This window comes from Rhinocladiella mackenziei, assembly GCF_000835555.1.
Source record: "Rhinocladiella mackenziei CBS 650.93 unplaced genomic scaffold supercont1.4, whole genome shotgun sequence".
NCBI lineage: Eukaryota > Fungi > Ascomycota > Eurotiomycetes > Chaetothyriales > Herpotrichiellaceae > Rhinocladiella > Rhinocladiella mackenziei.
In genome coordinates, this window is record NW_013550601.1 from 2,840,877 (window position 1) to 2,856,765 (window position 15,889).

The 15,889-nt window shown below is 49.7% G+C and overlaps 6 protein-coding genes across 6 annotated transcripts; 2 read left to right on the forward strand and 4 right to left on the reverse strand.

The window, feature by feature from the left end:
* Positions 1-1,693: 1,693 nt before the first annotated feature.
* Z518_06154 (uncharacterized protein) lies at positions 1,694-3,181 on the forward strand (the record flags this gene model as incomplete). Its single annotated transcript, XM_013416964.1, has 1 exon — positions 1,694-3,181. The coding sequence occupies one exon, from the start codon at positions 1,694-1,696 to the stop codon at positions 3,179-3,181; it is 1,488 nt and encodes a 495-aa protein (XP_013272418.1).
* An 867-nt stretch (positions 3,182-4,048) lies between these two features.
* Positions 4,049-4,535, reverse strand: Z518_06155 (uncharacterized protein; the record flags this gene model as incomplete). The annotated part of the gene is made up of 2 exons (XM_013416965.1): positions 4,049-4,118; positions 4,180-4,535. The coding sequence occupies 2 exons, from the start codon at positions 4,533-4,535 to the stop codon at positions 4,049-4,051; spliced, it is 426 nt and encodes a 141-aa protein (XP_013272419.1).
* A 1,697-nt stretch (positions 4,536-6,232) lies between these two features.
* On the forward strand, positions 6,233-8,269 carry Z518_06156 (uncharacterized protein; the record flags this gene model as incomplete). The annotated part of the gene is made up of 1 exon (XM_013416966.1): positions 6,233-8,269. The coding sequence occupies one exon, from the start codon at positions 6,233-6,235 to the stop codon at positions 8,267-8,269; it is 2,037 nt and encodes a 678-aa protein (XP_013272420.1).
* A 452-nt stretch (positions 8,270-8,721) lies between these two features.
* Z518_06157 (uncharacterized protein) lies at positions 8,722-9,766 on the reverse strand (the record flags this gene model as incomplete). The annotated part of the gene is made up of 2 exons (XM_013416967.1): positions 8,722-9,057; positions 9,662-9,766. 2 exons carry the CDS (start codon positions 9,764-9,766, stop codon positions 8,722-8,724), a joined length of 441 nt encoding a protein of 146 aa, XP_013272421.1.
* Positions 9,767-10,765: 999 nt separating this feature from the next.
* Positions 10,766-12,782, reverse strand: Z518_06158 (uncharacterized protein; the record flags this gene model as incomplete). The annotated part of the gene is made up of 3 exons (XM_013416968.1): positions 10,766-10,892; positions 10,952-12,093; positions 12,144-12,782. The coding sequence occupies 3 exons, from the start codon at positions 12,780-12,782 to the stop codon at positions 10,766-10,768; spliced, it is 1,908 nt and encodes a 635-aa protein (XP_013272422.1).
* Positions 12,783-13,416: 634 nt separating this feature from the next.
* Positions 13,417-14,814, reverse strand: Z518_06159 (uncharacterized protein; the record flags this gene model as incomplete). Its single annotated transcript, XM_013416969.1, has 2 exons — positions 13,417-14,713; positions 14,765-14,814. 2 exons carry the CDS (start codon positions 14,812-14,814, stop codon positions 13,417-13,419), a joined length of 1,347 nt encoding a protein of 448 aa, XP_013272423.1.
* Between the last annotated feature and the right edge of the window lie 1,075 nt (positions 14,815-15,889).

Sequence of the window (15,889 nt, forward strand, 5' to 3'; positions counted from 1 at the left end):
CTTACGGATCATCGTTAAACATTGCTACGTGAAGATAGACAATATCACATCCATAATCCAAGAACTTTGGAAACAAATTTCCCTTGGTCGCCATGTTTGCTTCTTCGCGGCCTAAGGTACTGCACTTGGAAGTCCAAGAGTCTTACAACCACTTACTCTCCAAGACAAACAGTGCTCCGTATTCACGCAGATCCTCTGTCGAGTCGTCCGCCAACATTCTCTTCTCTCCCTGCTTCGCACCACCCGGTTACCTTTGAATACCTAAACTCATCATCCAGTCCTCATTTTACCCTTGCTCGACGAACCCACGACCTGCAAAACGCGGACAAGTGAATTGCACGTCCTCGGCGCAGATATGGATTCGGCCTATGGAAGCCCGAGAGCCTCTGGAGCAACAAAAATTCTGAGAGAAAGTCCACATGCTCCAGGTGGGTCTGGATGTGCAAAGACTATAAAATCGCGAGCAGATCACTCCAGCACATCTCGGGACCTAGATCCCACCCATCAGGCCTAGTCAACAGGAGAAAGACTAGCTACGCTAGGACACACGGGAGGAGGGAGATGAAGTCCATGGGAAGACCTATGGAGGGAGGGCAGCACTATCCTGGGATAAGGAAAATTACATCGCCTGCGCCACTGGTCCACGTCCCAGCTGATCGACGGAGTTTAGGACCACCCAATGGGAAAACGCCTGACGAGAAACCGTAAAAACAGGCAAGAGGCGCAACAAACTTCGGACTCCGTGTTTTCCAGAAAAAGGAGGACTAACATGCTCAAAAGACGTTTAGATATAGGGGCAGAACATCGTGAGTCAGGCTACTTTTCAATCACAGCCACGGCGGGTGCACAGTGGTTAACGTGGCTAAAGGGGATGCTTCGTGAACGCCCTGATTGTTGCCAGTTAGAGAAACTCAACCGAAAAGGGCAGCATCCGGAAAGGAAGCGTAAAATTGGTCTGTGCATTTCTTACGCCGCCCGCGGAGCCCATGGCTACTAGAAGAAGCGCTGGTGGGCCGCGGCGCATCTTACGATCTGGTGTTTTTTTTACGTGTTTTTCTGGGTCCATATCGAAGCCATTCGGGCCTTTTACAGTCATTGACCTCCAAAAAGGATGTGGGCTGTCTTCGACAATCCCGTCCTTCCTGCTGATCGACGTCAAGTACGTTCCTTTTCTAGCTTAGTGCGTCTCGCCCTGAATCCACGCGCGCGCTACCCTTACTCCAATACTCAACCTCAAGGCAGCCTGAAGCTAAGATCTGAGATGAACCTGCTCGCCCGCCACTCGTCTGCCTCATGAACTTTATTTTCTAATAAGATGGGATATCAACCCCAGTCTTTGGCTTAATAGTAGCTCTCGTTTTTTACTCTCAATAATCGTCCAACCCCTCCTGTCTTCCTTAGGATGCCGACTCTCTTCGACTGAGATTCTCTCCCTTCCACATCACCACACGACACTTCTACCTTCCGCGTCCCGCTCCTCAATATCGTCATCGACCACTCTCTATATTCGCCGCGACATAATTGGCAGGTTCCTTGTGCGACAACACATATTTCCAACCACTACGTCACCCGCCCATAAGAAACATATTCACTATATGTGACAAATCTACACCCGCCTCCTTATCGCAATGATAGTATAGGCAGTTTTCCCCCTCTACTCCCCGATCACCGTTCGGGTTGTGTTGATTTGGCAATGCAAACAGCTGCATTGAGGCCTCCACACATCAATGCTCAGCCATGTGCTACCCCAGAATCATCGCTTCGGATTGGCGCCCCACTCGACGAACATGCACCTCTATGCCAGCTCAATAACCTGAATAATGTTTTGCTGGACACATCAAAGGTCAAGGAAGAGATCATAGGGGAGGCGCCTCCTGCAAATACACCCGCTCCACAAAAGAAGAAGTCGTCGATATTTGGAGGACTTTTCCAAGTGAGGGAACCCACCCCGGTTGTGTCGAGTCAGGTCGCTGGTCAGATGATTGCACATCACGGTTCGATAAGCCCCATTAAAGTGTCCAATATAAGGCTCGAGAAAATGCCGGATCATATGCCCAAAGTCAACTCGAAATGGGATGGCATCCCTCAAAGTGTCAAAGACAGGGGAAAGAAGGCCAAGGGCAAGGAAGCAACCAAATCCTCCAAACATGAATCGTTTCTGTTCTCCGGCTCTCGATCTCGGAGCCCAGACAGGAAAGAAAGAGATTGTGGGAACTCGGCCAGTCGAAATTCGAGCTCGACTACAGGTTCCTTTGGAAGTCGAGGCAGATCTAGTGGATCACACACCACATCGGCCCGAACTCGTTTTTATGCTCAATCGGTGAATTCCTCCGGAGATTTGGCGTCACAACAAAGAACGGATCGATCTCGACCTCGAACCGCTTCCATTCAGTCTCAATCACTTACTTCCCCATCAGCGATTAGTCTCCCAGAAAGTCTTCCAGAAATGCCACGGAGTCCACCAAGCATCGTTACGTCTTCGTCTGGTCCAAGCGAGCCCTCGAGAGCGCGCAGCAATTGCGAAAGCTATCTACCTAAATCTATAGCCACCAGCCGGACAACTGTGGATCGGTCTGGATCACTCAAGGTCCCTGCGACACCTAGCATCGAATCGGTTCCACCACACTCTGCCTCTCCCGTTGCCACTCCTCAAGAAGCCTCTCCGGTCACTCCTTGTACATTTGACAGAAATTTCGAAAGCGACATGGGGAGAAGCCTTCCTCCTTGCGAGAATATTACCCTGGTGTCGTCGGCTCCCAGGGTGTTGGATCCTCCGACCACTGCAAAGAAGAAATTGCGATGTTCCATCAATTCAGCATTTCTCGCAGGGGAAGCGCAGGAATTGGTGTTACCAGACGATGATACGGACCTTCCTAAGTCGGACTTGCCCCTCAGAAACTGGGACTCTGTTCGAAGGGCTCCTGAGGCTTCGTCGTTCTGCGCTTCTCGCGTCCAACAAGATCTTGAGAAGCGGCCAGATAGTTCTCGGGCTAGACTTGGTCTCCGTGCAAGCATGCTTTTTAGGGACGAGAACACTCCTTGGACCAATCAGGGGAAAGGACCTTCATCTCTTCCAAGTCCTAACGTTGTTGTCGCAACCAGCCCCCGGACAATATCAAGTCCACGGACAAAATTTCACAAACCTTTTGGTTTATTTGGCAAGGAGAAGGATAAAAATTAGGGATATCCTTTCTGCTCAACGTAGCGAAAAGAGAAAAGAGAGCCATTCAGACTACTGATACTGATACTAGCGTGGCGCTGAGAGTTGTCATAATATACCTTGGAGCCATGGGTGATGGTGATTTCGAGGCAAATCAATGGAAATATCCTTGCAGGGTTGAATAGTACATATAATACAGTTAATCTCTCTCTCTTCTTCCCCCTTCGGCTGGTTATGACAATCCTCCTAGTTGTCACACCGTCAGCGCGGCGATGAACCTCGACGCCAGGACCATAAGCAATCGTAAACAATCCCCATGATCTAGGATGAGAAGTCAGTCGGAACAAGTGAAGAAACACACAGCTAGGTATGGATGGGATGTCTTACACCTCGGCTCCGAACACGCACGTATAAGCTGTTGTATGTCCCATCCTGATGTTTGAAGCACTAATCATTGTACCCGCATGCCCAGCCACTGGCTTGGTCCATCTCGCAGGCTTTCTCTGTCCAATGGCATGCCGTGTAGTATAGTTCAATCAAGCTAGGAAGGAGCCTGGATAGGTCGCTCCCAATGAAATGGAATGGGTTGACGTGAATTCTTGCCATGGTCACAATTAATGGATCAGGGAGGACACTGATGTCTGCACGTGGAGATAGGACCACGATACTTTTTCTCGCTCAGCGCCTTCGCATTCGTTATCTGCACCATCGGTCTAGGCTTTATTCAAACGTCTGCGCAGCTCTACACCATCAGATGTCTCCTCAGAAAAGCAGTCAAGTTTTCTTGCTGTCCACATTAGCCGAACGACAATCCAGCAACACATTGAATAGACGACCCGGTTCTTCCCCCAATCCCCGGTTTCTATTTCTGGCCAGAAAGAACGTTGTTTATGCCCCACCCATCATCTTCACGCCAGCTGTGATCCAAGTTCCTGCCCAAACACCGATAAAAGCCGTCCTATGCACAGATGTGTCATCAATGACAATAGCAACAAGGCATTTTAACAGGCCAGACTTACCATCGAGCACCCCATATTTTATAATATCCAACCAAGTCGACAATAACCAAAATCGTCGTCGCTGCAAGAACGGTTCCCATCTCCCTCGTTTTCCCTGCATAGCCCAGATATACCATCGCAGAGCCGATGGTCAAGTCCCGCGCTCCAATTATGGGGATTAGATAGCGCGCCGTCTCGTCAACTTCTTCTTGTCCGGTGGCCGTTACTCTCTTGGGAGGTACGCCGAAAAGTTCCAGTCCGGCCGGACCAGGAGATAGAATCTGCCATATGCCCCAGCCTGAGTAGGTCACAGCAGCCGAAGCGCCTAGGATGCGCCAGATCGACGTGTTCAGTCCGAATGGGTTGGTGAAGGGCATAGCTCAGTGACTTATGAGTCTGTTCGTTTGAATCGAGCCCCAATTGGTTTTATCGAGGTTGGTCGTCCTTGTACTTATTGTGTGAGATCTCGAAATTTGTCGGTAACCCTCGGTGTCAAATATTAGGCCCCCGAAGCCAACCCATAGGCAAACGTAATGGCCAACATGCCAAGCCGCAACGGATGGTGATCATGTGCCGGGGCTTAATTTGGGTCAGGTAAAGCAGCACTGGCGTCGACCAATGGAATCCATACAAACACGGCAACCAACTTGGGGTTCCTATTGATTATGAACGCAATGTCAGATATCTCAAAATGAAATCCAGGGTCAGAGTATCACTCATTTAACGGAACTGGTCGATCTTCGACAAACGTTTCGACCTACTGACAAATCCTGATTGGACATCAGGACTGAAACGGAATCTTCCCTTCCTCCATTTTATTAACCCCTACCATCCCAAAGACTCCATCGGGCTACTCCGTTTGCCTGGTATCACTCTCCTGAAGGACCCAGACTCTGGCAACGAGGTAGACACACCAGTTTACATACTCGAAGTCGGAAGACCGCATCTATGAGGGCGGAATGTTTGTCGCGACTGGATGGCGCTATCCGAGCCAGCCTCTATGATGCGCCGACACGGTTTGCTTCCCAAGCGAAGCAGAAAGAAAAATTTTCGCCGTCGCTGCTGTGGGAAGATACTCTGTATATTCACCAAGAAGATCCTGATGAGAAAAGCCGACAAGTTGCTTTGATGGGTCATGGTTTGGTGGAACACGACAGCAGAGCAGTTAGGAGCTCTTCCATTGGTTTTGTCAGCCGAGGTGACCACACTCCCGACCTCGCAGCAACACAATTTGACGGTCTCTCACGCTGTTGTTGGTTTAACCGTACCTAAACTTTCAAGAGATAGTTCTAGCGCGATCTAGCGTGGCGCGCCATTCTCTAGCATGGCTCCGAATGCATCGATCAGAAACGTCACTGGACCTAACTGAGGAACATGTTAGAGTGCCTCATGGTGGAATCGTAGTGATATGAAGACGTGGGAGCTGGGCAATGATCTAAATGACAGCGAGGCAGTCCATATAACATCGACTAATCGCTTTTTTGAGGAGGCCTGAGGGCACACTTCGAAGGGTGCCAGCTAGGCTGGCTTGGCTTGTTTGTTTTAATGCCAGAGGGCCGTCTCATAACCGAAAAAAAAAGGCCCAAAACACCCTGGCCATCTCGACGATGCGAGAAACACCGCTCCAGAAATTCGATCCATCCAGCAGAACAAAGAACAGTCTTCCAGCTCATTGCTCTCGCCCTCGCACCCAGTCTGGAGCAGAGATGTGACGGACGGGTGAGACAAAGTATTCGACGTGTTCGGCCAATAAGCGTGTTCGCAGACTTTGAGATCAGATAAATGAGGGAATGCGAACAAGCCCAATCATTGCCCGACGAAGTCTACGAAGAAAGAGTTGTCATGCTTATCCTTTGACAAATTCTTCGCCACAAAGAGCACTAGAAAAATGGCAGTGTTGAGGATTGGCCGGCCTCCTACTCTCAGCCTGATCACGTGCAGTGAAACGCTAAAAGCGGCACCCACTCACGTCTATTTTTGGTAATCGTTAGTTTTCTCCGCAGCCATGCCCAACTTTTTGTATTTTTCCAATTCATTCAGATGCTCCAACATTGCTCCTCTGTGGTGCAACAACATGAAACGAAGGTCTGCTGAGGACGAAGAGTCCCCAGCTAAGAAACGAGTTCTCTCTAACGATACTCCCTCTTTGAAATCTACCTTCCGATCCGACCTTTTCACCGGTGAGACCCGTGAGCACTTTCGCAAAAGCTACCAAGCCTCAACTCCATATCCCCACGCAGTTGTACCGTCACTGATTCAAGAATCTCTTTTACGCTCTGTCCGTTCCGAGATCACCACCCACATCCACTTCACGCTCAAAGAAACCGACATTTACCGGATCCATCAATCCGGTGACCTCGCAAATCTCTCCAACCTTGATGCCGAGTCTCTCAGGCGCCTTCCGAGCCTAGTTCGTCTTCGAGATGCATTGTACAGTTCGGAATTCCGAGAATGGGTGTCTATTGTCACAGGCGCCGGCAAAGTGTCTGGAAAGAAAACAGATATGGCGGTCAATGTTTATACACCAGGCTGTTACCTATTATGCCACGACGATGTGATTGGGAGCAGAAGGGTCAGTTACATTCTATACTTGACAGATCCTGATCATCCATGGCAACCAGAATGGGGTGGTGGATTGAGACTTTTCCCGACTGAGACGAAGAAGAATAAAGCTGGCGAAGAAATCAAAGTACCTCTAGCGGAGCATAGTCTCAATATTCCTCCGTCATTTGGTCAATTGAGCTTCTTTGCCGTTCGGCCAGGCGAGAGCTATCATGATGTGGAGGAAGTATACCATGGGCCGAATCCGGAACAAGATGGAGGACGAATTCGCATGGCAATCAGTGGATGGTATCACATCCCGCAGGAAGGCGAGGAGGGGTTCGAAGAGGGCATTGAACAAGCGCAAGCTCAAAAATCCAGCCTCGCACAACTCAAAGGAGCAGCAAACGAATTTGACGAACCGCAATTGATATTCCGCCATTTCGACGAGCCGAGGTGTGTAATGGACAGCCACGCATCCCAAAAGGAGCTCGACCCAGGCGATGATCAGGATACGGAACAAGACATTCTCACGGAACAAGACTTGACCTTTCTGCTCCACTATATTTCCCCGAGCTATTTAACGCCTGGTATGATTGAAGATTTTTCGTCCTCGTTTGCAGAAATGTCGGCCTTACAACTGGAGCAATTCTTCAACCCAAAATTTGCCAACGAACTGAAAGAATACATATCCGCCATTGAAAACGAAACAAGTAGTTCCAAGCAATCGCGATGTCACCCTTCGAACTGGTCAGTCGCTCGTCCACCCCACAAGCACCGCTACGCATACCTTCAAGGAGCGGAAGCACTACACCGAGATAAAACGCCGATATCTCGCATTCTGACCGACTTGATTCACTCGCACGCGTTCAAGAAATGGTTGGCGCTAGTCACAAGACTGAAGGCAACGAGTCTGATCCGACAAAATGCGATTGCACGGCGGTTCCGGCGTGGGAAGGATTACGCGTTGGCGAACCCATATCTAGGACAGCAACCGCAATTGGAGTTCACGATCTCCATCACACCTAGTGGAGGATGGGAGAGAGACGAGACCGAGGAAGAAAACGAAGCGGCCAACGGGTATGCTGTCACAAATGGGGACGAAGATCTAGGCACAGGCAAAGACAAAGCTAAAGCAGAATCGGCTGAGTCTGAACAAGACCAACGCCAAGTCCAAGTCTCAACGGCCGAACACATCGAATTTGGCGGTGAAGAAGTCTATATGGCAGGCGACGACGAAGACGATCTCGACGCCGCGTCTGTGAGTTCCCAAACCCTCCCGAGTGTTGGCAAGAAAGCCGATCCTGCCATTTATAAATCATCCGCTGGTGACGAGGATGGTGAAGAGGACGGGGGAATTTTGTTCGCGAATCCAGCGGCGTGGAATCGATTTAGTATTGTGTTGAGGGATAAAGGGGTGTTGAGGTTTGTGAAGTACGTGAGTAGGAGTGCGAATGGAGATCGGTGGGATGTTAAGGGTGAAGTGATTGTGGAGGATGGGACGTGGGATGGCGATGAAAATGTCGATGAAGATGGCGGCGAAGAAGAAGAGGAGGAGGATGGTCGCTGACCACATATTAATTGACGGCTTTGGCATAGAGAACAAAAGTTAAAACCTCGACTCATTTCAGCATTGCCTCAGGACTAAGACGCGAAACTCTGTTCCCACACCGCTCCACATCACATCTGCAATGGTGTTTGCTTTTACTCTTTTCCAATCCTTTTATCTGCTTCGTATATTTGGTTCTGCTTCTGCACCTTCTTTCCCCCAGTTTTCAAACTCAGCCTTACTTCCCTGCCTCTCTTCAATGTGGTCAACCTCCCAGCATTCCTCTCCGACCTCGCTAAATAAGGACCTTGTACAACGATACCCACCCTTTTTCCGACCTTCCACTAGAATTCTCGTGTCTTCATTCCTTTTATCGTCACCAATCTCTACCCCTAAATGTTTTATTTTCTTCGTTCACTTTCTCCTTTTCTTTTCCTCTTGCCAAAGCCGTCCTATCTTTCCCCATTCCCTTTTCAGCCCTCAACGTCACTCCCATCCCACCCCGTCAAATTCACCACGACCGGCACACCCCCCGGTGCTCTGACAATCACCCACACCACCTCCTCATCCCCATCATTCACCTCCTGATGTTCTCTGTACGCTGGGATCAAAGCCCAATCGCCTGGATTCAGATCTTGTCGAACATCCCCAACTGTACCATTTCCTGACGACGAGACAACGCTGCCGTACCCAGAGACAGCGTATACGATAGTATCCTGGGCACCGTGGTGGTGTACTGCACTGGCCGAGTGAGGGAGTGCGCGCATGAGGGTCCCGCAGATCGAAGGAGAGAGTGAGACGATGGCGGACTAGAACATGTAAAGAAGAGAATAAGGTCAGATTGTCTTGGATCGGATTAAACAAATGGGAGAATTTTTTTTTTTTTGGGGGGGGGGAAATGCTTGAAGATTTAAGGGGTAAGGAAACGAGAAACGGGCACAGCAGATGGGAGAGGGAAGAAAGGGACAGGAAAGGGGAATGGATTGAAAAGAGAGAGATGGAGGAAAGGGTGTGGACTAGGTAATACGAGGCCGAATAGGGTAGAATCAGTTCGGCTGTCCGGGAATGGAGAGGAGGCAGGATTGATGATTTTGTCGTTCTCGCACTCGGCCGTGAAATGAGATGGTTAGAGCTGGACTGTGGTGATGGATGTCGAAGAAGAGTAAGTGGCATTCCTTCCTGCCATGCGATCTGGCCCACGAGGAGGAGAACGATCAGTCGACACGAAGCCCTGTTCGAAGAAACAGTATCGGCGAAGACAGAGCCATATCCCGCCTCCTCTCTTCGATGCCTCGCCGTACCTTGCCATAACCCGATCTCATCGTCCCAATGTGCTCAAAGAGAAGCAAGAAGTAGGAGGTATAAAGTGAAAGAACAACTCCTAGAAAGTAGAGAGGAGAAGACAAAACATACCTGCCTAATCATCCCTTTGGTCTGGCCATGCCCGGTCTTCACATCCGTGGCTCGAGTAACATGGACAGGGCGCAGGCTTTGTTTCCCGTTCTCGTTGGCTTCCATTTTAGTCTCCTCGATTCTCAATCTGAACTGAACAAGCTGCTTGGATGTGGATGTATCCGACAAGGAGGCCGGATATCCTGCTGAACGCACCAAAGTCTTTGGGCTGCGGAGGAGAGGAAATACTACGACTTATTCGGGATGCGTTGCTCAAGCAGGATCGGAACCAAATTCAGAGTCGGACAGCTGGTTCGATGAAAGAATGTCACAGTCACAGTATTTGGGACCAGATGGCTTTCGACACAGTCATAAACTAAGCAATAGCAACTTCGATGGAGAGAGGGGAGAGAAATATACGTCAAGAGAAATGCGGAGTCGAACTTCGCAGCCAGGACATACATAGGTAGGGACTTTGTATAACATCTCCACATTCAGGATCGACTAGTGGCGCTGTCTTGAACGCGTCCCTTTGAACTAAAATGCGTCTTCAAGTGGAAGAGCAGGGAGATGATTGAAACAAGGCCAAAGAAGTATGCAATGCAAAAGAAAAAGCGAGAGCGATACGCAGGGGTCGAGGTGCGTCTCGTAATCTTCCTCCAATTCGTCTATTTACTGGATATTCGAGGTAGGGTTCATCCGGTCCAACCCGAGTTATGTTGACGTCGGCATGGACCTCAACCAACCCCTTATCTCCCCCGGAGAAGCAAACCCACCGTCTCTCTTCTCCCTATCATCTGATGTTCTCTCCATCGCTTGAGCCAAACTGTTGCGGTCCGGATTGAATGAGAGCATCAGAAGCCCCAGCATTCCATTTCTCTTGTCAATCAAGCCATCCAGCCATCTATTCCGAACGCCTGTAGTGTCGCATGGTGTTTATCATTTTTGGAAAAAGGTGAAGATAGTGCCGCAGTCATCAATTTCATTCATCCACTTGTAGTTTATTCCAGCCCAGGTTTATGGCCGGTAGGGAAATAGAAGCCTCGCCATGCAATGCATCGCCGAGTCAAAGAACCATAAGAGACGATGCCGAAAACACAATGACATCCCCATGGGATGGAAAATCTAAACCTGACCCATGGATACCATCTTTTTCCGGAGGTAGTTCTTGTATTCGCCGATACTGCCGTCCCATCGTCGGACTGTCTTGTGTTCGCACACCATGATATCCTTTGCAATTTTGTCGAGCAATCTAGCCGGATCGTTAGTCTGGATTCTGTAATTCTTAGTTTCCTAGGAGGTTCAACGTACCTGAAATCGTGAGAAACAACCACCACACCACCCGAGAAGGCATTGATGGCGTCAGCCAGAGAATCAATGGTAGGAATATCAAGACCGTTGGTAGGTTCATCCAGAAGTAACATATTAGGGCCTTCGATGGCCAAAAGGGCAAACACAACTCGAGATCTTTGGCCTTCTGACAAGGTCCCCATTAATGCGGTCTGGGCGTCTCCGGAGAGACCATACCGACCAAGCTGCTGGCGCCAATATTGATAGTCCTGTGATGTGGATGCGTACTTGTCACGAACGAAATCCAGGGCTGATTTGGTCAAGTCCAGTTGATCGGCGGAGTGTTGAGAATAGAGACCGAGTTTCAGGTGGGTGTGTCTGCTGACGGAGCCACTGGTGGGGGAGAGTTTTCCTGTCATGATCCGAAGCAAAGTCGATTTGCCCACACCATTGGGTCCCACAAGAGCCATTCGGCTATCCATGTCGACACCCAAATCCAGATTTTCGAAAAGGTTGTCTTCCGGCTTTCCGGAATAGCTGAAAGTAACATCATCAAAGGACAAAACCGGAGGTGGTAACTTCTCAACATCGGCAAATCTGAAGGTGAAGACTCGATCTTGTACAACGGGTTGGATGAATCCATCGGCTTCCATCTTGTCCAAAATCTTTTGTCTGGATTTTGCTTGTCGAACCAAGTTGGCATAGGTGCCGGCGGAAGCAATGAATTTTTTGATGTGAGCAATTTCTTCCTGTTGCTTGACATACGCCTTTTGCTGATTGGTTTCTTGTTCGGTTCGAGTCTTCAAGTACGAGTCGTAGTTACCACCATAGTACAATAGTTGCTTTTGTCTCATGTCGATCATGTTGGTGCAAACGCCATTCAAAAAGTCCATGGAGTGCGAAACCAAGATCAAGGTCTTATCCCACTTCTTCAAATATTCTTCCAGCCACACACAGGCTTCGAGATCAAGATGGGCGGTGGGGTCGTCAAGGAGGAGTAGAGAAGGCTTGACGAAAAGTGCCCGACCCAGTGCCACACGCATTCTCCAACCACCGGACATGTCTTTGGTCTTTTTGTGCATGGTTTTCTTGTTGAAACCGAGGCCGGTAAGAATCAGGGAGGCTCGAACTTCGAACGTATTTGGATCCATGGCTTCGGAACGCTAAGGCCGTCAGTATGGCTTCTATCAAGGATCGAATCGCGAAACCTTACCTCGTAGATGTCCATCAAGGTGGGACTCTCGGGACCGTCCTTTTCCAAAATTTCTTCGGCCAAATCATCCAATCTCTTGACTTCTTTCTCTGCCTCCTTAATGACCCATTCAAGGGCACCCATATCCGTAGGCGGAGCGCCCTCATTCAGCAAGTAAATGTCCACGTGTTCTGGGAATGGGTATTCTCTCTTCTCAATCGCCTTCAACAATGTAGATTTGCCACAACCGTTTTCACCAAGCAGGCCGTATCTTCGACCAAAATTGACTTCGATGGTGGAATCTTGAATAAGAACCTTGCCGTGGAAGACCAAAGAAGCAGAAGTGATCTTGACATCTCGACTGGCCTCTAATGAGGCAAGCACACCAGTGGTGACTCGATCGGAAAGTCCATGTTTATCCATCTGGGCGGTCAATTGTTTGACCTTGTCCATCTTTTCGGCACTTGTTGCGGGAGCGTCTTGTTCATCTTCGTCGAGCATAGGAGGGTCGTCATCACCGGTGACAGAGGAGGCTTTGGAGCCATTTGTCGACGCATTCTTAGAGTTTGCCTTTGAGGACAATCTGGAGGCGGCAGTCTTTTTTTCGCCTTTCTCGGCCTTTTTGGCCAGACGAGCAGCCTTGGAAGCGGAGACAGGCATGATGAGAAAGCGTGAAGACGGTTTGATCGAGGAAAAAGTTGGATTTGTGCCCAACTGCTGGGGAAAAGAGGTTGTCGGTGGGGGTTTTGGCGGCTTATCGATTTGTTAATGGGTCCAAGGAAAAAAGGTGCCTTGCCAGACTGGAAGAACGCAGGCAGAGATACCGCCAACCACGGATAAAAAAGATGTTCAAAGAGCTGGAGAAAAGGGGAATAAAATGAAGCCGAAAAGCAGGCAACAAGAGAACAAGGCTTGAATTCAGGTGGGGGAATTCAAGGTACAATTTGGGCCACCTCTTCGCCCGCCGTGGCAAAAAAAAACACATCACATTTGCCAAGAGCAGAGATGGCTGAAACCTGATTGGCTCACCTCTCCAGAGCCTTGCTCAGTACCGCCGCCACCTAAAAGCAGTGGAGAGGTACAATCCCATTCTCCTTTTCAATCTCATATCATTTGCACCAGAGACTTATATGAATGCTCTAATCTTTTGTTCACCGTGCCTTGACATGAAGGAGTGACAGCAGTGGGACCATGTCGATGTTCTCAAAAGGTATCGTTCTCAACAAGTATCTCATCAGCCAATTCATCTCGACATTCTTCATTGATTCGTTCGTGCTGTCCGTCAATCAATTAATTATCCCCGTCTTCTCCAGTAATGATTCTTCCACGTCGTAGTTGTAGCAGGCGTATCTGTCAAGTAGCCACCACTTCCATATCCACCTCCAACAGTTGCCCACGAGGTCACGGTGCATGTGGACGTGAATGTTGGCCCAACTCGGGTGCAAGATCCTGTCTCAATGACTATAGTCGTGGCTGTGGTATCCCCAATTGTAGTGGTGGTGACAACCGCTGAGGTAGCTCCGGAGATTGTTATTATGGAAACCCCATCAGGAACGGTTATAATTCGACCAGGACCGACTTCCGTCGTGGTGGCCGTGGTTGTAGTGGTGCCGCCGGGCACCGTGACTGTCCGCTCAGGCCCAGCTTCGGTAGTTGTTACAGTCGTGGTGACCGTGCCTCCAGGAACAGCTTCGGTGCTGGTCACCGTCATCGTTCCGCCAGGAATTGTAACAGTTTGGCCAGGGCCAGCCTCAGTACTTGTCACCGTGACCGTGTCACCAGGAACCGTAACTGTCTGACATGACCCTGTCTCCGTTATGGTCACAGTAAATGGAGCTCCAGGAACAGTAAGAGTTTGTGCGGGACCCACTTCTGTTGAGGTCACAGTGCTGGTGGCGGTCGGGGCCGGGCCTCCTTGAGTCATGGTTCTCGTAATCGTCTCAGGAGGCACAAAGATTGTTCGAGTCGAGACTACGGATGATCCAGGGATTGTAACGGTCGAGCCAGGCTGGGTAACCGCGGAAGCTAGAACAGTGAAAATAGGTGTCAAGCCTCTCGAAGATCCTGGGACGGTGACGGTGGTTGTAGAAACTCCAACAGATCCTGGGATTGTCACAGTCGGACCAGGAGCGGTAACGGTGGTTGTTGTGCCGCCAGTACAAGGCTGAACTGGCGTGGTTGGTAGGCAAGTATTTCCTCCAGCAGTCATCGTAACGGTTGTCGTCGTCCCACCAGAACAGGGTTGGGCTGGAGTATCTGGTAGGCAGGTATTTCCTCCTCCCGTAGTGACTGTGACCGTAGCTGTAGTTCCGCCAGAGCAAGGACTGACTTGAGTGTTGGATGGACAAGTATTCCCGCCTCCAGTGGTCACAGTGACTGTGAAAGGGGGAACTGTGGGGCAGTTACTACCAGGGCCAACAGGCGTGGTTGGGGGGCAGGTCTCTCCTGGCAATATTGACGCGATCGTCCAAGTCGTAGTAGAGGCTGTACAGCCTGGCCCAACGGGCGTAGTGCCACTACCTGTCTCGTATGCCCGGCCAGCTGTGGTTCCGTCTCCGCGAGGAAGTAAAGGATTAGCACCAGCGATAATGCTAAGAAGCCTATTAGCAAGGTCGGAATAGATTGATTCACCGAAGACATACCTCCATGCCGAGCTGGCAAGCAATGCTGACTGCACAAGGTTGATATACATGATAGATGACAAACCGACACGCCGTTTCCAGCGCAATATGAAACGAGTGGAAGACGGATGTCTCCTGTCGGGATGATCGAAGTTTCTCGGTCGAACGCTGGCTTCATTTTTATAAATTCGAGGACCGAGCTGTTTCCTTACACAACATGAAAGCAGGAACAGATTGCGGTTCCTGAATTTCTGTCGCTCTCCTTCAATGTTCGGGAGACCGTCCAAATCGGAGATGCATTCCAATGAGTCGTGGCTAGCCGTATCGAATGGCATATGCATTTAAAAACTCGACCAATATCCATTTTCTAGGTCGGTCCCAACAATCCAGCTATATCGACCGGGATCGTGGTAAATGCTCTATCGGTGCGGGCGGGATCAACGGGGAGTTGTACTGGAAGATACCATCAGCATAGTTGATGGTCAAATGAGTCGATATACCTTATGGTCACACAGCATTTTGGATCTGCCTGGGAGAGTTGCTTTGGCCCCAGTCTTGTGAATTTTGGAGACTGACAGGCAACAAAATCCGGATTCCGTATGCCCGTCAATGTTTCTCCCTTGTTCGAACGACGATTCTCCACAGGGGTCCAGGTTCGATGCAAGGGCTGAGCATGTTGCTAACTCTTCATCCACAGCTCTTAGGCAATCGGGAATTGCTGCAGTTCAGAAGGGACCGAAGAAAGTTGCGGCTACCAGAGAGAGCCGGTATACTCCTCCTATGCGGGTTGCTGCTTTAGGTGTACCTCTTGACAAATGATTGTTCTTCGTTCATCAACAAGACTGGGACTCTTTAAGATCGCGGAATTACTGAAAGTGGTGCCGGAAGACCATGTTCTGGTCTCTTACAAGGCTTTGGACCACACAGTTTGAGATCCTTGTATTGACATAGCCTCGTCCTTGTCTTTTATGGACTTCTCTCGATGTTGTGATGCATGTCAAGGCGTTGTCAGCGTGATAAAACGAAGAGGTCGGGGAATATCCGTATGAGAGAGTCAATGGATAGACAAGCAACCTGTACCAGTGGCAAGCGACTGTTAGTTGGCTAAGTGCGTGACCCCGAGACTTCGTATCGCGACCATCATCC